The sequence below is a fragment of the Phoca vitulina genome, unplaced genomic scaffold (genome assembly GCF_004348235.1).
Source record: "Phoca vitulina isolate PV1807 unplaced genomic scaffold, GSC_HSeal_1.0 scaffold46, whole genome shotgun sequence".
Classification (NCBI taxonomy): Eukaryota; Metazoa; Chordata; class Mammalia; order Carnivora; family Phocidae; genus Phoca; species Phoca vitulina.
The window spans coordinates 9,944,176-9,970,682 of NW_022589749.1; the positions used below are offsets into that span (position 1 = coordinate 9,944,176).

The window sequence follows — 26,507 nt, forward strand, 5'->3', positions numbered from 1 at the left end:
AAAGCAAACGGATTTCTCGGGAGAAGCCTGCCTCTTCCTCCCAGGACCACCCCAGCCGTGTCCCTAGCACGTCCGCCCTGTGCGGGGACGGGCACGGACTGGCAGCCCAGCTGGAGGCTGCAACAGGGAGGCTCACGCGGGACTGGTCTTGGCGCTCCTGTTCCGGCCAACGCAGTGAGGAAAGGCCCTCCCGGGGTGCAGCCCTGGCGGGTCCCTCTCCCAGCACCCAACTCCACCTGGGACCGTCAGGCGGGGAGGGGGTTGTCTCGGCTCCAGAACAAGGTCACCCACTCGGTTCTGTCATTACTCGAAACAGACAAGGGCCTGCGTTTCCCTCAGCAGCGCAGTTCCGTGCTGGGGCCACGGAGGACAGAGCCAGAGAGGCCGAACCCAGAGGCCGGGGGGCAGCTGCAACCCTGGGGACACGCTCTCCCACCCTTCTGCCCTTTACTCCTGGCCAGGAGAATCTGGGCAGCAGCACAAAAGGCTCAAACAGTGCCAGGGGCCCCCGGCAAGGCAGACACCTCAGCCATCTTGGGTGGCTTCTCAACTGCGACAGACACAAGTGAGCTTCCCTCTTGGAACTCTGATCACTGAGCATCTAGAACCAAACACGCCATGAACATCCCCAGGTACAGAAATGACAGGACCGTCGTTAATTCTCTCTTTATTAAAAAGGGTCCTCCAGCTTTACAGCCCCGGCTCAGGGCATGGCCCTGGAGGGACACGAGGCCAGCCCGGCAGCCCCTTCCCCACACGCACACTGAGCTCACACGTTTGGCTACGCCCTGCACAGGTTGTGGGCATCCCCCGACCTCGGGGTGGGTGGTGGAGGGATGGCGGGAGCACCGATCTCAAGCTTCCCAGAACGGAGTGGCAGGGCAGTAAACCGTCCCCCCCAGCGTTACAAACAGTGATGGTACAGGGGTGTTCACGCCCAGGGCAGCTGAAGACAGAGCATGGTGGCCTCGGCCCTGGCCTGCTGGGACCGACCCCCTGCGTGCTGTCTCAACTGTCACCTGGGCCGGTGCGACCCTACAGGGCCAGGAAGAGCCGGGGGTGCGGCCAGCACATCCGTGTTTGTCGGCACCCTCCGAGGATCCTGGTGCTGGCTGGCTCCGGCCCCAGCTGAGATGCTGCTCGAGTCCCTCGTCCCCCTCCTGCCCGGAGGCCCCAGCAGAAGAGAAGATTGGCTACAAGGATCTTGGTCCACGGGGGGGGGGGGGGGGGACAGGCTGCTTCCGCCGGTGACACAACGAACAAGCCCCTCTGGGAACATAAAGCCGCTTACAGGAGCTACCCCTCCGCCTGCCCAGCCTGGGGGGCCTGCAGGGGAGCCGGGGCCGGCCCCTCACTGGCACCAGGGGAAACTAAGGCACAGCACAGGCACCCACAGGTGTGGCCATACGCTGCTTGTAAAAAAGGGAATGGCATTCACTTCTCTACTTCAATCTGCTCAAAACAATATTTGCATTTTTATAAAGTTTCCCTGAATGGTCTTGTGTCCAAAAAGTTTCCTTTGCCAATATAAAATAGGAAAATTACGTAGTAAAAATATTGGGGGGGGGGGGGGGAGTATTTCTTTGTAGAAACCGCCAGGGGCTGGCCCGCGGCGGGAGAGGAGAGGAGTGGAGGGCATCGCTGCGCAAGGCCCAGCTCAGACCCACCTCCTCCGGCCTGGCTGCAACTCACCCAGCCCCTGGACCTGGCCGTGGGCCTAGTGCAAACGCTGCACGGGGCTGTGAAGCATCCAGGTTTGGGGGGAGGGGGGACTGGCAACCCCCAGCCCCAGATTCAGTAAGCACCTTCCAGGCCAGCCCACCTGGCCCACCCTGACCAGGGACTGTGGCGCGCGGCGGGCGAGGCCGCATGGCCTGGACTTTTGCAAACAAAGCAGAAATGATGGAGCATGCTCATTAAATAGAGTTGCAATGGGAGGACCACAATTCTAAGTGGGGAGGGAGGGACGCTTTTCCCCCAGACTTAGGAGTCCATCAACATTACAAGACTTAAAAAATCATACCGAAAACCAACCAACGCGACCATGGGGATGCCAGGCTGAGGCCTTGCACACACAACCTCCTGGGTACAAAACCGGGGGCCTACGGCTACTTACCGCTGACCTACAGCTCTAAAATCAAATGGACGTGCTGGCCCAGGGCACCGGCCCCCTGGTCCTCGCAGCCTGTGTGTGCAGAGCCCCGGCCGGCAGGTGCAGCCTCCCAGGAAGGACGGGGGAGGCTCACTGGAGGATGAAGCCTGGCTGGTGTGGAGGCAGCCGGGGCGGGGGTCTCTGGGGGAGAGCGGGCGGGTACGGAGACACGAACTGTGCGGCGAATCCTTGCTGGGGGGGCAGGCCCAGGCGGGGGGGCAGGGGAGGGCACTGTGACCCTGGGTACGGGAGGGCCTGTCCTGAGCCCATGGCGGTGGTAAATGGCGTGGCCAAGCGTCCTGCAGGCACCGGGGGCGGGGGCGGGGGGATGCGCCGAGGTAGCATGGAGGGGGGCCCGCTGGCCTCCGAGGTAGGGTAGGGCAGGGGGGCAGCGGGCGCCGGCTCGGGCACCCGGGGCAGCAGTGCGGCCGGCGCAGAGGCCTGTGGCAGTCTCTGCCCCTTCAGCACCAGCTCCTGGAGCTTCTCGATTTTAACTCTTCGAGTGTGGGCCAGTTTCCGCTGGCTCTGATAGACCTCGATGAAGGAGTCCAGAGGAAGCTCTCCATCAAGAAACTTCTCTGCCATGTTCTGAAAGCAGCAGGAGAAAGCTGGTTACAGGGACAGGTCAGCCCTCAGGGAAGGAAGCTCCCTTCACCACCCAGTGAGAGACGACACCCAGCTTCCTTCCGTCCCCCGTCCCCCGCTCCCCACTGCAGACCCTGGCTGACCTCAGAGCAGCCCCCCCGCAGCCCCCTGGCAGAGAGAAGGGGAAAGAGGTAGCTGGTCCTGACCGCCCACCGCACCCCCCCAAGCTGCACAAGGCAGCAGGCCCGAGGGGGAGCCAGCCCTTGAGGAAGCGGGCCTCTCGGCAGCCCTGAGCTGCTGAGCTTCGAGGCCCAGAGGAAACCACCCAACCCACTTCCCACCAGCCCTAGTCCGTTTCCTTCCTTCCACCGTACAGAGTCCGTAGGACAGAGCCAGGCTCTGCCCCACCAGGGAGCCACCCAAGCCCAGGGCTGAACTCGACCACCCGGCCTAACCTGGCAACGCGCCGCCCACCTCAGCTTGCTACAACTGCCACTTGTGACCCGGACTCAGGGCCTTATTGCTTAGTGCGGCTCAAACCTCAAGCGCTCAGCGAGCTGCATCCCAAAGGCTCGGCCCCGCCGCGGATTCAGAGCCGAGGGTGCGTCGGCCGCCGAAGCCCTGGGACCGGCGTGGACTCGCAGTACAGTGCGCCCCGCTCGCTGGAGCACCAGACCCACTACAGCCTCCTGGCCGCGGAGGAACCGGCCCACGGGCTCCCAAAGTGGCCCAGACCCTGGCATCTGTGCCCTGGGGCACCGCACCCACGCCGGCTGGCTTTACCTCGGTGTCTTCCTCAATCTTGGCCCCTTCGGCCTGCAGGAGCGCCAGCAGGGTCTCCAAGGAAGCGCTGCTAGACTGCTTGTCTGGAAGAAGCAAGGGGCATGATGAGAGAAGGGGGCATCCGGGCCCCAGCCCCTCAGAACAACATGCTCCCCCAGGCTCCGTGCCATCCTCCTTTCAAAGAAGAGCGCACCTTAACTGGAAAGGTAACAGCTTTCTAGGGAGCTGAAAGTCAAGGCCTTAAAATCCAAGAGAGAAAGGAGCACAAAGGACAAAACAGGGGACAAACTCGGGGCCACACCATGCGTCCCACACCCCATGTCACCGTTGGCCCTACAGAGGGCTGTCACCCAACACACGACGTAACATGAACCACCCCATGCAGATTTCCTTTGTATAACTTACATCAAGTAGATGTCATTTAAGCCTAGGACCTCCATTTTTACGAGTGTATAAACCCCAACCACCACCACCCAGATCAGGATGCAGAACATTCGCAAAGGCTCGCCAGGCCCGCTCCCAGGGACTGGCCCCGAGGCGGCCCCGATGCCCAAGTCCTGCCTGGCTGAGAACTTCATGGGAGCGCATCACCCAGGGCGCGCTCTGTGCTGGCTCCTTCCAGCCCGCACCGTGGGTCTGAGATCCCTGTTTCCTTCAATGTCCACTGCGTAGAGACCAGAACTCACGGACCCAGCGTTCTGTACACGGACATTTAGGTGGTTTCCAAACTCCGCCATTACAAACAAAGCTACGTGAACATTCCTGGGCCTGTCCACGGACAGCCCCGAGCGTCCATCCCTGCCGGGGGCACGCCCAGGGGCGGACTGGCTGAGTCAGAGTCAGCACAGGTTTCCTTCAGGGAGGTTTTGCCAAACAACTTTTCCCAAGCTGATTTTTACCAAGTTACATTACAAGGTCCGTCCTCCCAGCCAGGAAAGAGCCCCTCAGGCTGGGCCTGCCTTCCTGAGCTTTTACTGCAGCGACGCAGACGCTGGGGGAGTCCCGGTGTCAGACCTCACTGAAGGGCGGGCCTTCTAACCTTTGCTTCACCGGAGCCCCCTCGAAAGCCACGCAGAGCACTCAGGACTCCACACTCGGTTCCTACAGCTCTTCGTAAGGACCATAAATCTAAGTGTGATGTTAAGATGGAATGTCCCCATGAGGACTATTTCTCAGCACTAACTCTGAGGGCCTAACGCACAGGAGGAGACATTTGTTAAATACCATGATTCAGAAAATTACCTTTTTTCTAGGTTGTCTGGAGAAAGTGAAATTTTGTTTAAAAAGTGGCTAAGTCTCTTTTCTAAATAGGTGGAATGACTCTGTATATAAACTTTTTCTTTGTGGCCTTAACCAGTGTCTCAATCTGAAATTTTTCCATAATACTTCTCCTCTCCTGGTAGCCCAACAGCTTGAAAATGTGCCCTTCCCTCAACTCTCTATTCTGGAAGGATCACCCTGGAAAAGTTACCTAATTTGGTCTTCTTTATCTGATAGGCTTCAAAGAGAACCTGGAGTTCCTGGTATTTTTGGGTCAAACGTGCTTTCAGGGCGTCCAGCTGGGGCTGGTAGAGAAGGTTTCCTTCTGCCAGGCTCCGGTTGCTGGCAAGTGTCATTTCTTTGTTGAGCTGAACATTCTGCGTCTGTAAGGAACACAGGATGATGAGAACCAACGAGTGTTAGTTCGCAGACAAGTCCCCCGAGGTTCCCGAGCCCCGCCCCCGGGAGCCCCAGCATCTGCTTCCGTCGTCGTTGGGCTGGTCCCCAGCTGAGACCACATGCAGGCCACTCCCGGCCCAGACTCCAGCCCCTCTGGGTTTGTAGTTTGGACACAGCTCCCTGTTCTTAAAGAGCAAAGCCACTTCCTTTCCAACGATTTGCAGCCGGGCTTTGTCTTGTGACTTGTCAAGGCTCTTTGCTTCGTTGGCCGCGCTGTGGCTGGGATCCCTTATTCCTCCACTGTGCCTGCGGGGATCAACAGCTGTAAAGATTTAGGGCTAGATTTGTTCAAAACCAGTTTCTGCTGCTCCACAGGAAGTTAAAGAATCACTTTTAACAGCAGAGAACCAGCTGGCATGGTGTGAATTCAGGCTCAATCATCAGGCTTAGAGATCAAACACAAAAGCCTGACACCCCCTGGGAACGAATTCCGTTTACAGTGACCCTGCTCGCTCTCCCACGCCCACCTCCTGCTCCTCCTCTGACTGAGGGCAAGGCGAGGGTCCTCCCAGCTCCAGACCCAAAGCTGGGGCCAGGGGGCTGATCTGCCCGCCAGGCATTATTTGGGAGGGAGAAGGCCCGGCGCCCAGGACCACAAGAGTGAGGGGGAAATGTTAGGGTCTGAAAACAAGGCAAAGAATTCCTAATAAAACTTAGCAAAACTATGTTTTTTTTTTTTTTTTTTTTTTTTTCATTTTAACTTTTTAATGATTGTTGCCTAATAACATGTTTTAAATTTTTCCTGCTAATGCGTGGGATTCTGCTAATGGTTTTCCTATATTATACAAGCTTGTTTTTTAAAATAAACACAAACCTAAAAGGTCACAGTAGGTAATTATTTCAATGTGATATATTCTGTTTTAGTTTTCATCAAAATATTCATAAAGAAAGTTGAATTATATAATTTTTTTTACCTTTTTGACTTTTAGTACTAAAGCTAAATATATTTCATAATGTGAAAGGGATAGTAACATATTTCACTTTTCTATTTTTTCAAGTCCATGTAATATAAGGAACATTTATTCCATGACAGGTTTTGGAGAAAAGTCTTTAGGAAATCAAGTTGAGATAATAATTTTAGAGATAATTCAATTTCTTATTAATGCATCAGTTTGGTAATTTGATATTCTTTTTTTAAAAAAGCTTTTATTTATTTATTTGAGAGCATAACCTGAGGTGGGGCTTGATCCCAGGACCCTGAGATCATGCTGAGTCAAAGGCAAATTAGCAAAACTATGTTTAAAGAAAACCCCAAATACGTGGGACACCATCCATACTGGCCAGTGACAGGACTCGGCCACCATGGCCCGCCCGCAGCAACCTCACTGTGTGGACCTCAAGTTTCACAGTGCACGGTCCTGCCCCGTTGTGCTGTTTTCATGCAGCTTTCCTGCGACCCAACGCCAGTTATCTCATTTTCCCCTTGATATTTGCTGCCACCCCACCCAGGCTATTTTTTTTTTCTAAAGATTTATTTATTTATTTGACAGAGAGAGACAGCGAGAGAGGGAACACAAGCAGGGGGAGTGGGAGAGGGAGAAGCAGGCTTCCCGCGGAGCAGGGAGCCCGACGCGGGGCTCGATCCCAGGACCCTGGGATCATGACCTGAGCCGAAGGCAGACGCTTAACGGCTGAGCCACCCAGGCGCCCCCCACCCAGGCTATTTTCGCCATGACTTCCTTCCTCTTGAGAGTCTGGGTGCAGATTTCCCGCTGTGCCGCCTCTGCTTCTGGCCAAGCCCACCCAGGGTGCCAGCCCAGCCCCAGCGCAGCCGGCACCCAGGCACCCACTCACGCGCGCCCGAGTGACGTGAGAGAACACGGCAGCAGCTCCGGCCCCGGGGCGGGGGGGGGTCCCTGCAGCACGCACGTGGTCTGCACCCTCCACACCCAGGAGCTGGCCCAGGGCCCTAAAGGTTAGGCTCGCCTTCAAATGGAATTTAAATTAAGGATTTAAATTAAGATAGAAAATTGAGCCTCTAGCTCAACACTACAGAATTAGAGCAGCAAAAATACTCTCTCCTCTCTTGCTGCTTTTAGCCAGCAGGGAGAATCTGGGGCCCTCGTGCAAACGGGGTTCCTGGCAGCGCAGAGCTCGGAAGGGCCCCCTCGCCCCCCGCCCTGTGCGCTGTACCCCGAGCTCCTGCCCAAGAGGCTTTCCTTCTATTGTTAAGCCGTTTGAAAGAACAAACAAACAAACATAAACCTTTGTGTAGTCCACTCAGGAGCACAGCTCAGCCATTTCTTTTAAAACGAAACATGCAACTACCATGCGACCCAGAAACTGTACTCCTGGGCCTTCACCTCAGGGGAAATGAAAACTTCTGTTCCCACAAACCCCGTCCGCGAACGTTCGACACAGCTTTACTGGCAACAGCCAAAAGCCTGAAGCCACGCAGCCGTCCTGGTGTGCGACGCTGACCCAAGTGCGCCGCGTCCACGCCGCGGGACACCGCGCAGTCTAAGAACGAACGAAGGCTGGCACACGTGGCAACGTGGACGAGACTCCAGGGAATTCCGCTGAGTGAAAAAAGCCAGCCCAAGGGTCACACACTCGAGGATCCAGTGTGTACGACACTTCTGAAATGACGATCACAGAAATGGAGACAGGTGAGTGGCTGGGGAAGGGCGTCAGGAAGGAGGCTCACGGGGACTGGCTGCTCCGCTCTCCCCTACCCCGACCGGGGTCAACGCCACGGCCGTGAGGGTGGGGCAGGGAGTGACACACAGGATCTCTTTTGTTTCTTACAACCGCTTGTGAATCTACAACGACCTCAAAATTTAAAGTTTAATTATAAATCAAGAAACTGCTGAGGAGTTTCTCTACAACCCCCCTCCCCCGCACGCCGGTCTCATCTGACGGCTGAGAAGGGGCAGGTGTTCAAGGCCACAGTCAGGCCCCCCGGCTCCCTGCACTCCAGCATTGACTCAATCTTAAGTCTTTGTTCAGTAAACATTTACTGGGCAACTCTTATCTGCCAGGTCCTGAGTTAGACCCAGAGCACTGACAGGAAGAGGAGCACTTCTATGGTCACATAAACTCAGGCGTCATAAACGGAACGGACCTTAGCACGCCCTCATCGCTGGGTCCCCACCTGCCCGCCGCGGGAACTTCCGAGAGCACCCCCAGCCTTTTCATGCACCGCCTCTGGAGCTCAGGTCTGCTCTTCCCACGGGCTCCTTCTCACGGTGGGGCCCCAGCACCCATGTCTTCGCGCCACCGGCTGCAATCTGCGAGGAGGAAGTCTGTCACCCTGCTCACAGTCTTCCCCACCGGAATACTAACATCAGCAGGATCTTGGTGTGCCAAGCACCTAGCAGGGATCACTCAGGAAGGATCTGCTGACTGAAGCAGAGATCCTTCCCCACCCCCCAAAAGCCAGTCATCTGAGGCCAGGTCCAGCAAATAAGATGGATCACATAATGTAGAAGGGGGAAAAGCTGTGTAGGTCAAGCAACAAATGCCCCAAATCCTTTATGCAGAGCAGACAGGCTCCCTTGATAAAGTCTTTTGAGACCAAGTCGGGGGGGTGGGGGGTCTCACACTGGGGCTAAGGCTAATTCTGGAAGCAGGATTTCCATCTTCAGTGGAGGCACGGCTATGAGCAAAGATCTCCGTAGGGACCGTGGAAAGGACATGGAAAGGCAGCCCGAGGTGCCTCACTCTAGCATGCCGCTAAAGGACTGCTCTTCAGCAGTGCTCGCCCACGGTGGCCGGGGCTTAGAGTCACTTGAGGGGAAGGGGTGCTGGTTTGCTAGACCCACCCTGCGTCAGCCAAACCCTCCAGGAGGCCCAGGCACGGGTCCAGCTAAGCACCACTGCTCTGGTCTCCGTATAAAACGCATCTACAAAGAAATTTTATTCTCGCGGGGTCTAAGTCAGGTCAAAATCACGTCTCCTGCATGTTAAAGTCCTAGAAGAGAGCAGCACAAAGCAGCACAGGCTCTTTGCACAGGATACATAAAGGCTGGTCTAAGCTGCCAGCCAGGAAGGGCCAAGTAAAACCAACAGACAGCCATCAAAAGCTGTAATTTTTTTTATATCCTTTGGGTATTCAGATGTTTTTATGTTAGTAAATACTGGTAAGTTCTAAGTGGCCACCCACAACAACACCCACAGCACTCCAGGGGACAAGGCCAGGACAGTGTGCTGAGTGGGGAGCAGCTCCTCAAGCATCTGATAAAGCCATCCGGACACTCTGATGCGCCTCAGAACACACCCGGGATGCCGCACTAGACGCAGAAAGACTTCCCTCCGTAATATCCCTTCCCCTTGCTCCAATGAGAAACGGGGAGGAAAGAGCCAGTCTTACTCCATCACTTGCAAAGCAAAGGTGAGCTGGCTGGGACGGGCCCAGGGCCCTCCCCCTGGGGACGGCGCACAGCACGCTCAGCAAGGTCCAAGTGGCAGCCACTGTGGGTGACCCACGGCCCGGCTCTCCACCGCCCGTGAGACCGACCCCAGGCTCAGCGTCTGTGACTGGATCCGTGCCATGACCCTGAGGATGCCTGCAGGGGTCACCGCGGTTTAGGAGCCACGTCACAGGGCCAACAGATGCCTGACACTGAAAACCGTGCTGCCGACCTCTGGATGGTTCTCATGAGCCTTTTTCTTAACCATAGAGAAATCCTGTCAGGAAACAGCCTCACTGTGGTAAGGAAACAGTTTTTAAACACATATCCACTTCAGTTTCCTTTTCTGTTCATAATCAGAGAAAAACGAGATGCAGGACTGGAGCATGTGGAACACACCGAATTTCTCCAGCCCTTTCTGCCCCCTCCCTCCGTGAGCGGTAACGATGTTCACTCAGTTAACAGCAACCTCTCATCCTTTTTTTTTTTTTTTTTAACTTTCCTCTTTCTCCTTGTATATGGTGCTTCAAGTATTTTTTTTTTTAAGATTTTATTTGACAGAGAGACAGCGAGAGAGGGAACACAAGCAGCAGGAGTGGGAGAGGGAGAAGCAGGCTTCCCGCTGATCAGGGAGCCCGATGCGGGGCTCGATCCCAGGACCCTGGGATCATGACCTGAGCCGAAGGCAGACGCTTAATGACTGAGCCACCCAGGCGCCCCAAGAGTATTATTTTTTAATACAACCTGTTAGTATTAGAATCAGAAGAGCAGAGGCTCTAGCAAAATAAGCTGTTTCAAAAAAGGGTGACATAGGTGAAGGGGATTAGGAGGTACAAACTTCCAGTTATAAAGTAAGTCACGGAGATGGAAAGCCCAGCATAGGGAACATAGTAATATTGTCACAACGTGGGAGGGTGACAGATGGGGACCACACTTATCGTGGCGGCCACTGAATCATCTACACACGAAGTTACAGGTCAACTATGCTTCAATAATAAAAATAGGGCGCCTGGGTGGCTCAGTTGGTTAAGCGACTGCCTTCGGCTCAGGTCATGATTCTGGAGTCCCGGGATCGAGTCCCGCATCGGGCTCCCTGCTCAGCGGGGGGGGGGGTCTGCTTCTCCCTCTGACCCTCCCCCCTCTCATGCTCTCTTTCTCTCTCAAATAAAATCTTAAAATTAAATAAAAAAATAATAAAAATAAAGGACCATCGACCACATACACGCACACACATGAAAAAGAAAACGAGGTATTTTGGACATGCTTGTCCAGGCAGAAACGTGAAGACCCCCCTCGCTCTCCCGCTGCTCGCGTTAACACCGAAGGTCCCCCAGCACGCTCGTGCGACACGCTACCTCCCGTGCAGGCCACTCGGGCTGAGCAAGTGCAGTCCAAAATAAAGTTGGTGCGGAAGAAGCCGGATATAAACGCCCTGTGGGTGACGCGCGGTGGTCGCGGCCGAGAGGCGCAGGGACGGCAGCGGCCCGCGCCCTGCCAGCCGCGCGGGCTCAGAGGCTTGAGCTGGCCGTGCGGGTTTTCCGCACCAGACCGTCCCGCGGCGTACAGCGGTCTGGAAGTGAGGTGTAAGAGGAGACGCGGGGTGACGACCGCCACTGCTCTGAAGCAAGACTCCCCATCACGGCAGAGAAACCGGCGACGCGGGACACAGACACCCCTCGGACGGCAGCCGGCGCACACAACCCCTGTCCCCGTCCCCCCCCCCCGCAGCGGGGTCAGCCCCCTCCCGCGGGACAGCGGGGCAGAATGACAAGCGACAGCGCGACAGGGCTGGATTCCCGAAACGCAGACTGCAGGACCTCGCGTACAGCTCGTAACAGCCACAAGATGCTCCAGCACAGTGGGGGGCTGGTTCTTCCGTTCGTTCATTCATTCATTCATTCAAGAAATACTAAAAAAGCACCTGTCACCAGGTTCTGGGGAGCCAATAACCAGAACAGTTGGTCCTCACGACCCCGAGTGTAGGCAGGCCCTGTGAGCATCCCGCTGCCCAACTCCAGGGGGCGCCAGACCCTTCCCACGGCAGCTCTCAACACAGACTGCATTTGCTCTTCAAATAAATGAAATGGCTCAAAAGAGAAAAAGAACAACAAAAATCCATACAGATATGAACTTAAACACTTAAGTTACTGGTGTGAAAACTACACTCCCGTCAGCACCCTACATGTTTCAACAGTATCTGCTAACATTTATTGAGCACTTACTGCATGCCTGGCATTGTGCCACCTTCTCTTCCTGTATTCAATCCTCTCAGCAAAGGGGAGACAGATTTGCCCCCATTTTACCCAGGAAAGAAATACAGTCTCAGGGAGGTTTAAGAGACCAGCAGAGTCTGGAGTGCCCATGAGTGACTAGAGTCCTGAGGTTAAGGGTCAGGATATTCTGTCTCCCAAGCACGTTTTCTACAGGACTGTGCCCTGCAAGACGCCGTGCCATCTACCATCCACTGCACAGAACTGATCGACTCTCACTTCTCTTTTCAAGTTCCAGGATTCACTCACCTCAATTTCTGTTTATATCTTTCATTTACCTTTTTCTTGAGGATATTTTCAAACACGAAGGGAAAGTAGAGAGAGGAGTATAACGAATCTGTGTACCTTGTCCAGGGTTTGACAATTGTGATATTCGCCCATCCTGCTTCATTGATATGCACCCCACTTTTTTAAGGATTTTTTTTATTTATTTGACAGAGAGAGACACAGCGAGAGAGGGAACACAAGCAGGGGGAGTGGGAGAGGGAGAAGCAGGCTTCCTGCCGAGCAAGGAGCCCGATGCAGAACTCGATCCCAGAACCCTGGGGTCATGACCTGAGCCGAAGGCAGACGCTTAACCAACTGAGCCACCCAGGTGCCCCCCCCCACTTTTTTTCTCAAGTATTTTAAAGCAAATTTCAAGCATCCTATCGTTTCACCCTTAAAAAACTTTAGTATGTATCTTTAATAGGCAAGAACTTTACAACTATAATGCCATAATCACACTAAAATTAACAACAAATCTATAATTTCAACTTCGGCATGTGTTGGCTTCAATTCCTCTTGTAATGAGCTTCTGCCTCATCTGGTTGACCATCTGAAATCGTTTATATAGGAAAAGCAGGATGACTGTTTATTTCCACCACAACCTCCCCCCAGTCTTAAACCAACTTTTAGAAGACTGAGTTAATGATCAAGCAACCTCTGATAATGACTAATAAGCTTTTTTGGGGGGCATCATTAAGTAATGGATTTCTATTTTTTATAGGTTTCAATTAACTGCAGTTAGTAATCTTCCTGATGCTCAAATTGCCCACGGCTGGTGGGAGACACTTCAAGCTGGGTCCCCAGGGGTTGGACAGCTTTCCCGCTCTCTAGTAGAACAAGGTGTCCCAGACCCATGTGTACATTTGCTGCCCCCGATCTGCACCAGCCCTTCTCGAAGAAATACTGGCTCCTTTTGGTGGGAAATTCATTTTTATTTTTCTATTTTCCTCTCCAGATAAAATTAAATTGAAAGCTATCCATAATATAAAGATGAGGCATAAATTAAATCTTAGCTTTTGTACTTCCCTACCAGTAGAAAACGTTAGGTTGCATTGAGACTCTAAATACACCAAGCTTATGGATCAGGTGACCAAAAGGTTGGCATTCAACGTTCAGCCAGGTTAATCTCTCCTTTTATTGTATTATACTTGATCTAGCTCACCAATTAATCTTAGGGTAAATATCACCAAGATCACATGCAATTTGAGTGTGGGCTTTCCCGTTAAAGCTTAGGTTATTAGAAAGCCCAAATTCATCTTCCATTCAGTGAAGACCTTGCCAATGACAAATTCCCCCTCTCCAGTCTTCCAACTAAATTCAGGCTTTCAGTGGAGCCTGTAATCCAAGCCCACAATATCCCGGAGGTGTGCTGCAAACGTGGCTTAATTCAATCCAAAAGTGAAAAAACTAGGGGCACCTGGGTGGCTCAGTTGCTAAGCATCTGCCTTCGGCTCAGGTCATGGTCCCAGGGTCCTGGGATCGAGCCCCACATCGGGCTCCCTGCTCGGCGGGAAGCCAGCTTCTCCCTCTCCCACTCCCCCTGCTTGTGTTCCCTCTCTCGCTGTGTCTCTCTCTGTCAAATCAATCAATCAATCTTAAAAAAAAAAAAAGTGAAAAAATTTAACAGTTACAGAGCTGGACTGTTTAACATGTTAACAAAAATTAAAGATCTGAAAACTCAAAAATACAGTGAAAGAACTGTAGAACATTATGAAACTGTCCTAAAATACAACCACCTAGTGGGTTGTGTGAAACCATCTCCAAGGCTACAGCCTACTCGAGAGAGAAAATTTACCAGCTGCTTAGCTAATGTTCCACCAAAACAACCCACTCAACAGAGCGAACATATTAGATTAATAAAGACTGCTATTTTTGATTGGAGATGTCAAAATCCTTGTTGAGATGAAACTTGCTGCCCTCAAAGTAGCAGGCAACGGGACGGAGACTGGAATGATCCCTTCCATATGGAGCTGGCTCGCATCTTAAAAATTAGTATGTTATTCACTTTACGTGCAACTAACCGTAGAAATGCAAAAAGCTAGGTCTGAAAATAAATGGCCTAGTCCCAGAGAAGAATTAGCTTTCTAGTTCTGGCAGGTTCAACACACCAGGGTGCTTTTGTTTTCCTAGAAGACTTACTTCCTAACATTCACAGGGGTGGGTGATCTCCCTACTTCCTGGACTTACGTGGATAATGATGTCAATAAGAAAGAAATATAATAATGGGTGTAACTGGTTCTGATAACTTGTCACATGCTAGAAAATGTTACTTTCCTAGTATCACCGACCTTATAATTCCTGAGTACTCTGGGGGGAGGGAGGAACAGAAGGCAGGACAGGAACACCAAACTGATCACATGTTAACTGCCTTTGTCCCTGTCTCCTAAAGGCAAGGGGCTTGTCACACTCTGTCCTACCAAATCAACGTGGCAGGTGAGCCAGGGAAGCCATCAAGAAGCCCTCAGTCCATATTATCAGAACCAATTAGCTGCTGGTCAGCTGGGCAGTTTCGTTAAAGCTGTAAATCGCTAAACACACACAATTTTGAAGATATACATCTGTCCATTTCTTCATTCAAGGCAAAGGTCTTTTCCAAGAGAAAGGTTCCACTAGCTCGAGTTCCGGAAGTTCTTTTTCATCCGGACCACATCCTTTGATGTGGAGGGTTTAAGACTAGATGTGTGAGGTGAGTGCAGAATCCTGGAATTCCGTTCTCCCGCAGCCTGGTCCATACCTAGTTCACTAGCAAGTTTGTTTCTAGGGCACCATCTTCTATTAACTCTTCAAAGCACTCAGCTCCAATTTCTCTCCTTGTCTTTTCACTCATGGCTCACCAGCTGCCACAGTACTTAGCGAAATAATTACTGTAAGAAAACCAGAATGGACAGGTTCTCAACTCTCAGTAAGTATACAACTGCCCTGTGGGAGCAGAAATATCCAGATACCTGATCATGATCATGGGGAGGGGGAGCATTAATCACTATATCTGATGGTGGGAAATGCCGATTACTGGAACACTCTGGTTAAGTGGAGGGAGGTCAATTAATAGCTCCTACTGTAATTTTAAATCCAGATTACTTCTCCCTTCCCCAAAAGAAAGCCTATGGAAGACAGAACTTCTAAATTCTGTTTTTTTTTTTTAAAGATTTTATTTATTTGACAGAGAAAGACAGAGAGAGAGCACAAGCAGGGGGAGTGACATGCAGAGGGAGAGGGAGAAGCAGGCTCCCCGCTGAGCAGGGAGCCCGATGTGTGGGCCCAGGACCCTGGGATCATGACCAGGGCAGAGCCAAAGGCAGACGCTTAACCAACTGAGCCACCCAGGCACCCTATAAATTCTGCTTTTCTTATTAGCAGTTTCTGGCCAGGACAAACCACCAAAGCAATCATTTGTTTAGTAAGAGCTGAAGGGTTTTTTGCCTTTTCTCTATTTCCTTTTAACCACAATTTATAAGAAATGAATGTATAAGAATTTTCTGGGACAGTCTTTACACAAGTGCAAATACAAAAATGCCTAACCAGGTGGATCCTGGCTTACGTGTATTAAGACTACAATCTTTTGACAATTTTGCTTTTACACTTAAAATACATCATGATATAAATTTTCCAACACCTGAGTCAAGAATTCAGTTTAGTGGATAAAATTTACTCTCACATGACTGAAATTATTCATCTTCTATTCAGTATGAGAAAATGCTATTCTAATTGTGGGATTTCTTTAGTCCAGGGGTAGAGAAAGGGATTAGTCAAAGAAGAATCAGTTACCCAGAAATTATTCTACTTAAATTTTTTTTTTTTTTTAATTTATTTGACAGAGAGAGACACAGAGAAGAGGGAACACAAGCAGGGGGAGTGGGAGAGGGAGAAGCAGGCTTCCTGCCGAGCAGGGAGCCCGACACAGGGCTCGATCCCAGGACCCTGGGATCATTACCTGAGCCGAAGGCAGCCGCTTAAGGACTGAGCCACCCAGGCGCCCCTCTACTTAAATTTCGTAACAAAAAATACCTACAATTTTATTTGATGTAGGGAATTTGATGTTCTAACTAAAAAACTGCCTACTTAAGACTTAAAATATCAATTTTTAAAAAAATGATTAACAGATTTATGTTCAAAGATGTTAATCACAACATAATATGATAGCAAAAAAAAGCACCTAAATATCCATAAAGGGAATGATTACATAAATTAGGACATATCCACATGATCAAGTATCATGCAGCCATTAAACTGCATGGGGCACCTGGGTGGCTCAGTCAGTGGAGCGTCTAACTTTGGCTCTGGCCATGATCTCAGGGTCCTGGGATCGCATGCATGCGCACGCTCTCGAGCTCTCTCACTCTCACTCTCTCTCAAATAAAATCTTAAAAAAAAAACCCAAAACACTGTCCTATAATAATATTCTGATAAAAAATAAGAAAATGACCAGAGTATAACTTTAGGTTAAAACACACACACACACACACACACACACACACACACACACAGAGCAAACAAAAAACTCTCTATACAGAATGATCCCAGTGGGGGAAAAACAAGAAAAAAAAAAAAGCAATATAAAATGTTAACAGTATTCCTTTTTCTCTCTGGGTGGTGGTATTACATGTGATTATGTTTTTCTTCTTTATAATTTTCTATATTTTTAAATTTTTCTATAATAAACAAAAAAATTTTTAAAGATTTGATCAATTGGAATCAGAAATTTGAAATACTATATACTCAAAACAAATAAAATAAAATACCATATACTGCCTGCGTTCTTCAACAGAGTATGTGAAAGGAGACCAGCCACTGAGGACACAGAGGGGCGCTGTGAATATCAAGTAACTACGGGACCGTGTGTGAAACAGCTGACCCACGGGCGCTGGAAGCAGATGGCACATTACCCCCTAAATAAGCACTTGCCAAAGCATGCCCCAGGGAAGCAGTCCCATGAGTTCCATGATCAAGTAAGTTTGGGAAACGCAGCAACATCTGCCCCCCCAGAGCTTCACCACACACCCTGGTAGTAAGTACCAAACAAAGCAAAGCAAAACCTTTTAACACTGGTTTCCCAAATTTATTTACCATGGAACTCCTTTTCATGTAACCACCACTGACATGCACAGAGTTAGCGCCCCAAGGACGGCTAAGGGAAATGCTACCCTGAAGCAAACAGCCCCAGCACCTTATTAAACCGGCCACAGCCTCCATCTACCGGGCACTCAGTCCTGCCACAGCCCGAGCTCAGCAGCTTACAAACATCTTCATGGTTGATCCTCCCGACGCCTCGTAAGGCTACTGTTCTAATGCACCCGTTTTAAAGACGAGGGAACGGACATTTAGGGAGGTTAACGGTGCCCAGGGTTTCCTAGCAACCCAAATCCCATCTTTAACCACTATGCTTAAGAACCGACTTTACGTTTTTTGTGAGGCTTTTTATAACTTTTGCCTCCTCTTTATCATTTATTTCCAGATGGTGTGAGTGGCTCTGTTAGTTTTTCCCTATACCCTTCAAAAATCTGCCTCTGACAGACAAACCATATGACCGAGTGTGTTCCTATTTGAATTGGGTACAAAACAAGACTCCCGGGCCTGCGAGGAGCCTGGTGTGAGCCCTCGAGTCAGTGATTTTGGGCTGCCCCGAAGGTCTTTGTTATCAACCACCTTTTGGCCTTCCAGCTGATCTCCCTGCTTTCTGGTCTTATCCCCTCAAATCCACCCCCACCCCCACCAACGGGGCTGCCCAAACCATCCATTTAAGTCACAACTGTGACCGCAGCACTCCCGTGGCTCCCTCTGCCAAGAGGATCAAGCCATCTGGTCTCGCCTGCCTCTCTGGCCTCTTTCGGTCCCTCCAGCAAGGCTGAATATTCCTGTTGTGCACCCCTCTCTAGGTTTTTCCTCTGTGTCTGTTCCGGCTGTCCACCCCCATGCCTGGAAGGCCTTCTCCCTCATTACCTGGTTAACTCTTCCTTTGAATCACAGCTCATGAGTCATCTCTCCTCCAGGAAACATTCTCTGCGGATCTCCCCCAGCCCCACAAAGGCCTGTTGGGTCCCCTCCCACTACTGTCCCCATCACTACTGTTTCACACATCCAATATTTGTGAAGACTGACTTTTGCATACCTGCGAAATCCTAAAAGAGGAAAGCGAAGTGACTTCGTGGCTTCCCATCCCCAAGGTGCTCCATAAAGGCTGAGTAATGAATAAACTGGCTCGGCCTCAGCTGTGTTCACACTGACGAAAGCTGCTGTCCGATGGCAAGCATTAGTCAGCGCTTACTCTGTCCCTCTGCCAACCCAGGGACCGGGCACCGGACAGGAACAGACCCTCGAGGTGCCACTCTTGGTGGCACCACCTTTGGTGATAATGAAAGATCGGACTTGAAGGAAACATTAACTATGACACTGCTTGTAACAAGCTATTCAAATATCTGCTTTTCACATCAACTCTTTGGCAGAGTCATGAACAATAATCCTCATAATTCCATGAGAAATGCTTTCAAAAGCTTTCTCTTGACATACTGCAACATAACCTAGGACAAAGCTGCATCTACTGCTCTGCTCTCATTCTTCCCTAGGAACCAATTCTACAAACTACTCTCCTCTGCCTTTTCACCACTAGGTAAGACAGTTTTCCCTAATGACGGAATCTGAAAAACCCACATAGCAGAGGGAGGAAATAAACCAACTCTTGTCTCAGCACGTTCAGAGAGCCAGTGATTACATACATGAACAGCGGCTGACACACAGGTCGTTGGAGAAAACCCTGCCCTGCATATTTGGCATAATCCCCACAGCAACATTCTACTACAAATACCATGAGAAAAGCCAAATACAGATCTTCCTTAATTTACAATGGGGTTACACCCCGATAAAACCATCATAAAAAATATCATTGAGTCAAAAATGTATTTAATATACCCTAACCTAGTGAACACCATAGCTTACCCTAGCCCACCTTAATTGTGCTCAGAACACTGACGTGAGCCTCCAGTTGGGCAAAATCATCTACCACAAAGCCTATCTCTTAAGACTTTATTATTTTCTTAAATTGTAAGTAGGCTCCATGCCCAACATGGGGCTTGAACTCACAACCCTGAGACCAAGCATCGCGTGCCCTACCGACTGGGCCAAACAGGCGCCCCAACACAAAGCCCAGTTTATGACGGAGCGCTGACGATCCCATGTAATCTCCTGACTACCGCACTGAGAGTGACAAACAGAACGGCCGTCGGGGCGCAGGTGGCGGTCAGCATACCGGTTGTTGAACCTCATGATCATGTGGCTGACGGGGAGCTGCGGCCACTGCTCAGCGTCATGGGAGAGGATGGGACCGCAGATCATGAGCCGCGGCAAGACACATTCAAAATTCCAAGTACGCTACCCACGAAACGCACACCGCTTTCACACCCTCGTCAAGCCCAACAGTCGTTAGGTTGAAGCAGCGTAAGTCAGGGTCGTCTACAAACAACAAAGTTGGCTTAGCTCAAGAGCACATCGGTTCTGCATGACAGATGAGGTTCAAACAGTTCAGGTTCCTCTTTCGGCTAGTCTGATACGGTCGGGACAAACCCTACAACAGGATGTCGGCTTGTCTATAAAACACCAGCCTCCTTTCTCCCTGTGCTCCTCCCAGCCCGCTAGTTACTCCTGCTGGCCTTTCAAACTTCTAGATTCTTCCTGAAGGAAGTGGGCCCCGAAATCTGTGTCTCAGCTGACTGTTGCCAAGCTCTCGAGCCGTATTTCCAACTGCTGCCACACAACGGTCCTCCCTGCCCCGCACTCTCGGGCTGCAGAGTCTCGGGGAGCCTCCCCCCGCCCCCCTCACTCATTTCCACCTGCAGCCAGTTAGCGCCACTCACCCAGCAGCACCTACATGCCAAGGCCACAAAGACACACAGGACAAAATGGAGCCCCTGGACTAGCCAGGGACACAAGGAAGTAAATGTGACTTACAAAACGTGTGACAAGTGCCACGGAAGAGGTATACAAAGGAGTGAAGAGACCATGTGTCTGTGACTGAGGAGGTGGGGGGGGGGGGCACGTGGAAGGAAGGCAAAGCTGGTGAGGTTGGCGTCCCCTCTCCCAGAACCCCAGCTCAAACCCTGGTTTCTCCTTACCACTGCACTTCCACCCTGGCCTTTCCTGAACCCTCCCGCACTCACCCAGCCCATACTCTGCTGCCAAGTTAACCTCCTAAAGTGTACTTCTGATCATAGTGCTCTTCTGCTCCAAAAAGTCATGGAAACTCACTGCTACCAAATTACCCGCCTTCCACTCACTCGCTGGCACTCTGCCCGCTCTGGCCTTCGGTCATTTCCCTACTCACGGGCAGATATGATCTGGCAAAGGAGATGGCAACTCACCACTCATAAAGCCTGTCCCGTGCCTTCCTGCTCTGGGCCTGTGCTTTTGCTGTCACGTCCTCCTGATTCCCCATGTTTCTCTCTCAAAACCCTACTTAGAGAAATAAATATCTAATTCAAGACCGTGGCTGGGGGTGGAGTGGGGTGTCATGCTCAGGATGGAGCACAAAGAGGGCTTTTCACTGGGTAGGCAGTGTTTACTTCCTAAGCTGGTTGGCAGGTGCACAGATACTCCTCACATTATTCTAGACCCTCTCAGAGGTATTATTGTATTTGATCATTTATTTTCTTAAATCTTACCCACCTACCAAAGTCTATCTCTTGCACTAGGAATCTAACTACTCTAGCCAGAGAGCCTCTTCATCGGACCTTCAATATCATTTACAATTCACATGTGGCTCTTCTTCTTAGTCTCTCTTTTTAAAAAATTGTGATAAAATATAAACTATACCATTTTAGCCACTTTCAGGTGCCACTTTTAAGTACATTCACACTGTTGGGTTGGGCAGCCACCACCACCATCCATCCTCATCACGTTCATCTTTCCAAACTGAAACTCCCTACCTCTTATTCTCTCTTGCACTGTAAATGTCTGCGTACTTGGTTTCTTCCCGAAATCATAATACGGGGATTATGCCCTATTCATGTTTCCATCCTTAAAATGCCTCGCACGCAGTTAGTGCCCCACAGCTGTGGAACTGAAGTGGAATCTTCTTGAAATAGCAGCAAGGATATGTAGCCTTTTTCGTTTTAGCAGTAACAGCTGATAACAATTTCCTGAGTGCTCACTGTGCTAGGTGCCGTACTAAGCATCTTATACACTCATTTAATCCACCCAACCAACCCGATGAAGTAGGTTACTGTTGTCATGCCCTTTATTTGCAATGAGGAAACTCCACTCGGGAAGACAATACTTGCCAAAGGTCGCACAGCTAGTGTCAGAAGTCGGTTCTGCACTACACCACTCCCACTGCACTTTCAATCTATGCAAAAGAAGTAGAGAGCAATTCCATAGGCGGTCAGATTTCACCCAAGCCAGCCAGTCTAACAATTCTGAAAATCTCCTAAGCAAGCACGGGGGCTGGCCTCTACGGAAGCCCCCCGGTGCCAAGTACTGCCTTCCCCTGCTACTGCACTGGGCCTCACAAAACCTGCATGGTTACCACCCTCACTTCACGGTGGAGGAACTGAAGCACAGAGAGGTTAAGTAACTGAAATGAGCACGCACGACTCTCAGCTATGCGCTTTCCATGAAATCTTTTTTTTTTTTTGGTAAGCTCCACCCCCAACGTGGGGCTTGAACTGATGACCCCGAGATCAAAAGTCATATGCTTCACCGACTGAGCCAGCCAGCCGCCCCTTTCCACAAAAACTTTTAAGATTTTATTTATTTTATTTTATTTTATTTTTTTTATTTTTTATTTTTTTAAAGATTTTATTTATTTATTTGAAGAGAGAGACACAGCGAGAGAGGGAACACAAGCAGGGGGAGTGGGAGAGGGAGAAGCAGGCTTCCCGCTGAGCAGGGAGCCCGATGCGGGGCTCGATCCCAGGACCCTGGGATCACGACCTGAGCCGAAGGCAGACGCTTAACGACTGAGCCACCCAGGCGCCCCAGATTTTATTTATTTTAGAAAGAGAGAGTGTGCACAAGTGGGGGGAAGGGGCAGAGGGAGAAGAAGGCTCCCCGCTGAACAGGGAGCCCTGGCGGGGGGTGGGGGGTGTCAATCTCAGGACCCTGGGACCATGACCTGAGCCGAAGGCAGACACTTAACCGACTGAGCCACCCAGGCGCCCCTCCTCAAAATCTTAATGCCTCCTTTAAAAGAAAAATTGAATTTCAGAAAATATTCTCAGGCACACTAATTTTTTACTCAAGAGTTAAAATAGTAAGTCCATGGAAGAGAAGACTCAAACATAAAAGTTGAAGCCTTTGTATACACAATGCCTGCACAACGAGAACAGAAACAAACTCAGTAGCAGACACTCCAAGAGTTTAAATCCTAACTTCCAAAAACCAGTCCCACCAGCGCTCAGTGCCATGTTGAGGAAACAGTCCCTGGGTTTAAAGCAAGGTCAGGACATTTCAATGAGCCGTTATGATTCATGCAGTAGCCCTGCAGCCCCACACAAATCACACCAGAACACGCCTTAGGGAAACAGCTTCTCCCAGACCAGACTCTTTCCACAGAACGATCTGTTTCTCAGACCCTCAGCGTTTTTGCATGTGGGCATTTTCACTTGCCAAAGGAACACAGGTCCTGAATTTGAACCTTCGTGAGGTGGAATTATTAGTTAACATCAACCAATCAATCAACATTTCCTCAGAAAGCGCACTGGGAGACATGACCCAAGAGGTGCGGGTTAGCTGCCTAATCCCCTAAGCGACAGTTCCTTTTAAGGGAGTGCCCTGTAAGTCCAATGGGGTTAATGTGGACGAAGAGAGAAAGGCACATTCCATTGCCATGTAAAAATAACTTTAAATAAAAATAAAATGTGTGCATATGAAACGACAGCCCACAGGAAAGGAAAGAGCAAAGATCACTGGGATGGTACTACATTTAGGGAACTGCATAATGGACAGGAGGAACAGGAAAAGATAAACACACAGGCACTGAAAATGAGACTGTCTATAGCTTCAACATGATTTTAATGTCTTGAGCTGCGCTAAAGCTCACACACCACAATTAAAACAATGTAAGTGAAGTATAATGCACAGCCATATTCAAACCTAACAGCGAATGCCTTCAAAACCTAGCCACGCTTTCCGCCACAAAACATCCCCTCAAGGCTTGAAGAAGTCTTACTCTACAATTTAAAACACTTCCTTCTGCCAATTAAAAAAGAAAAAAAAAAGCCTTTGGTTCAGATGAAGAGATTCTATGCTGGAAAAGGCCTGTTGCATTTACGGTCTCATCCTAGACCTACTGAGACACACAATCGTTTTGACCATAAAAAGGTAAGATGTTTCTTAAGCTAATGGCAAATAAAAATTTACTTAATATTCCTGAAACAAGACCCTATTAACTTGTCAGGATGACCTGCTATTAATGGCTGTCAGTACCTTTCCAAAAAACAATGAATTAGCTGGTTATTAGTAACTGCAATTAGTCTTGATTGAGCAGTAACTATATGCTGTGTTAACACGCACTATCTCACATAATCCCCACATCGACTCTATTCTTTCAGCCTTCAACAGATGCTCAGAGAGGTGGATTAACTTGCCTGAAATCACACAGCTGGCAAGTGGCCAAGTCCAGCCTGGAGTATTTGATTCCAAAGTCTCTAAGTTCCCTTTTGGTCAAGAGAGGACAGTTTACAGAGTATTTTCTTCTGTGTCTCACAACCACCCCGAAATAAGCCAATAAACCAATGCGTAACATTAACAGCTGAGTCAAAGTACCATGGCCAAAATTTTAGTTATTCATGTTCTACCCGTTCCCACAGAAACACGCCACATGTGACCAGGGGAACAGGATTTGCTAAGTGTGACTGTAGCTGGGTGAGCTGCTTGGCTGAAGTATTCTGGTCTTCTAGATCAGTTTCCTCGTTTTAAAAGCACTACACCCTGAAGAACAAACTACTGCTGAGTAAGTTAACTTGAATTATGTGGTCTAATCAAGGGCAGTCGGTGAGTCCTCAGTATTTGTATAGGATACTCTGGTAAGACGGTCACCTTTACAAAAAAAAAGCAACCAACAAAGTTCTGCTAGATTAATTTGCCTTTCCCTTTACGTAATCATCTCCAGTTTCTTGGGTAGAGGAAACAAGTCATGCTGTCCCTAACAGCCTCGGAGTCAGAATTACTTGACACTTTCTACAATCTTCCCTCCACTAAAAGGCAGTTTATTTCTATTAAGGTAGAATATAAACAATCTAACTACACCAATATAAATACAGTATTCCGTTCTTACTGAAACAGAATGGTCACACAGCAAAATAACTTGTAGGTGGTATTACACATTAGAAAAATATACCTGTCATTTTATTATTAAACGAGAAAGATGCCTGCTGACATACAACAAAAGGTCTCCCAGCAACTAAAAAGCAGAAAAACTAAGCAAAGATCTTCTTTCTTTAGAGACGTGAAACTCTTTCAGTCAAGAAAGATGGATTTTGTCACTTACTATTCTCTAAAATGGAAAGTGCCACATGGAGACCATAAATGAGGGAAACTGCATCTCGGAGCAATGTTCTATGTGCCAAGTTACAAAGCCCGTGAATACAAGGGGTGTATTAATGGAGAGACTGATACCATCTTACTACAGTAGCCTCTCTGTAGCTCAGGACAATAATCTGTTGAGGGTTTTCCAGTCATTCTGAATGTGCAACCTCCATACAAGCCCCCTTTCAAGGAAGTTTGGCTCAGTGCTGAACAATCCCTCTTCGGAAAGAAAGCCAAAAGCCCCCACTCAGGCTTCTGGGTGAGAGGCTCAGCCCCGTAGGCGTGGGAAGGCTCAGACTTGGGAGACAAAGAAGTAGGAGTGCTAAATGGGCTGCGGAGAGCTGGGATCAGCCTGGGTCCACCTGCCTGGAGGAGACCCAGACCCGCAGGATGGGACATTCAGAGAAAGAGTCCAAAAAGGCTGGAAAAAGGAGAGACCTACACAGTGCAAATCCAAATCCGGAGAGCAAACCATGCCACAAAAGATCCAGTGACATAACTAGAAAGAGGGTGGCCATATCCTTCCAGAGACTGGGCAGGACCTCAACTATCAAAGAGGTGGGGATTGGCTGTCAGCCCCCCAACCCCTGGTTTATCTTCTCCCCAAAAAAATAGCTCCAGGAACTCTCACTGGCCCCAGCAGGGTAGGACACCGGGGCAAAGCCACCATACTAGATTCCCATATTCCCTGCTTTCACAGAAGGGGCAACTTTATGGAGAAAGGGATTCCTGCTCCCACCCACCAGACCAAGGAGAACCACCTGGGATGGCTCTGCTAGGGCCACTTCCAAATGAACGGCAGACCCCACAGGGCCCCTCCAACGCTCTTGGGAACTCTTAGATACACGGACCCCTCAAATCTTAATCTGGCTAAATCCGTGGCCTCGTGCCTCCCACAACCTCAGAGACGCTGCCCAATCCTAAAGTCCTCTCAGGCTGAGGCTCAGCTACAAAGCCTCAGCCCCCACAAACCCATCCTGGAAATGGCAACCCTAAGACTCCTATCCAGCTAGTCCACTCAGCCCCTGAAAACCTATTCGCAGACCCCAATCCCTGCCTCAGTCCGCCTGTACCTCTCCACCCTCTCAACCCCTGCCCAGACCTAGCCTTCGGCCCCCTCCGTCCGGTCTCAGTCACCCCTAGTCCTCCACCACAGTCCCCTCTACCCTCTCCAACCCAGTCTCATCCCAAGTCCCTCCTCGTCCCACCAGACTCAGCCCAGCCCCCCGAGCCCCCAAACGCCCGTTCCAGGCTCTCTAATCCCGGCTTCATTCCCAGCCTCCGCGCGTCAAAGCCTCGCCTCGGACCCGATCACGCCTCGAGCCCCGTCTCAGGGCGCTTTCCCCCCACTCAGCTCCAGCTCCGTCCCCTCACCCCGACCCCGTCTCAAGCCCTCCCAGGCCTCGACGCAGTCCTCACCCCACTGGAGGCCCCGAGATCGCCCCCGCCTCCGGCCACCTCCAGCCCGCCGCGGGCCCCCGACCCCGCACGCCCCTCCTCGAGGCCCCGCCGCCGCCGCCGCCGCGCGCCCCCGCCCGGCTCACCTCCTCCATCTTCTGCACCATCTCCGTCAGCTGCCCCTCGTCCTCCAGCAGCTCGTTGAGCTGCACCAGCGACAGCCCAGCAAACCGGGCTTCGCTCCCGGCGCCCGCCATCCCCGCGTCTCAGCCGCCACCGCCGCTGCGGCAGCCAGTCTCCGCCGACCGGAAGCGCCGCCCTCAAGGCCCGCCCCCGGCGGGGGGGCACGTGACGCCATCTCTGGAGCATGACGTCATCACCGCGCGGGCGGGCGGACGTGACGTAGGAGGCTGGGCCCGGGGCGAGACGTGAAGCGGGGCTGACCCGGGGAAGGTTGGGAGCTTCTAG

General features: G+C 50.7%; 1 protein-coding gene across 2 annotated transcripts; it reads right to left on the reverse strand.

Moving 5' to 3' along the window:
* Positions 1-2,038: 2,038 nt before the first annotated feature.
* Positions 2,039-26,365, reverse strand: VPS37B (VPS37B subunit of ESCRT-I). Of its 2 annotated transcripts, none has more exons than XM_032431278.1 (4): positions 26,186-26,365; positions 4,992-5,163; positions 3,521-3,603; positions 2,039-2,740 (listed from the first exon to the last, which is right to left on the reverse strand). In XM_032431278.1, the coding sequence occupies exons 1-4, from the start codon at positions 26,294-26,296 to the stop codon at positions 2,243-2,245; spliced, it is 864 nt and encodes a 287-aa protein (XP_032287169.1). In that variant the 5' UTR covers positions 26,297-26,365; the 3' UTR covers positions 2,039-2,242. The 2 variants fall into 2 exon arrangements, with proteins under 2 accessions (XP_032287169.1, XP_032287170.1); XM_032431279.1 differs by lacking the exon at positions 26,186-26,365 and adding an exon at positions 18,235-21,779 and having other exon boundaries at positions 2,229-2,740.
* Positions 26,366-26,507: the final 142 nt, after the last annotated feature.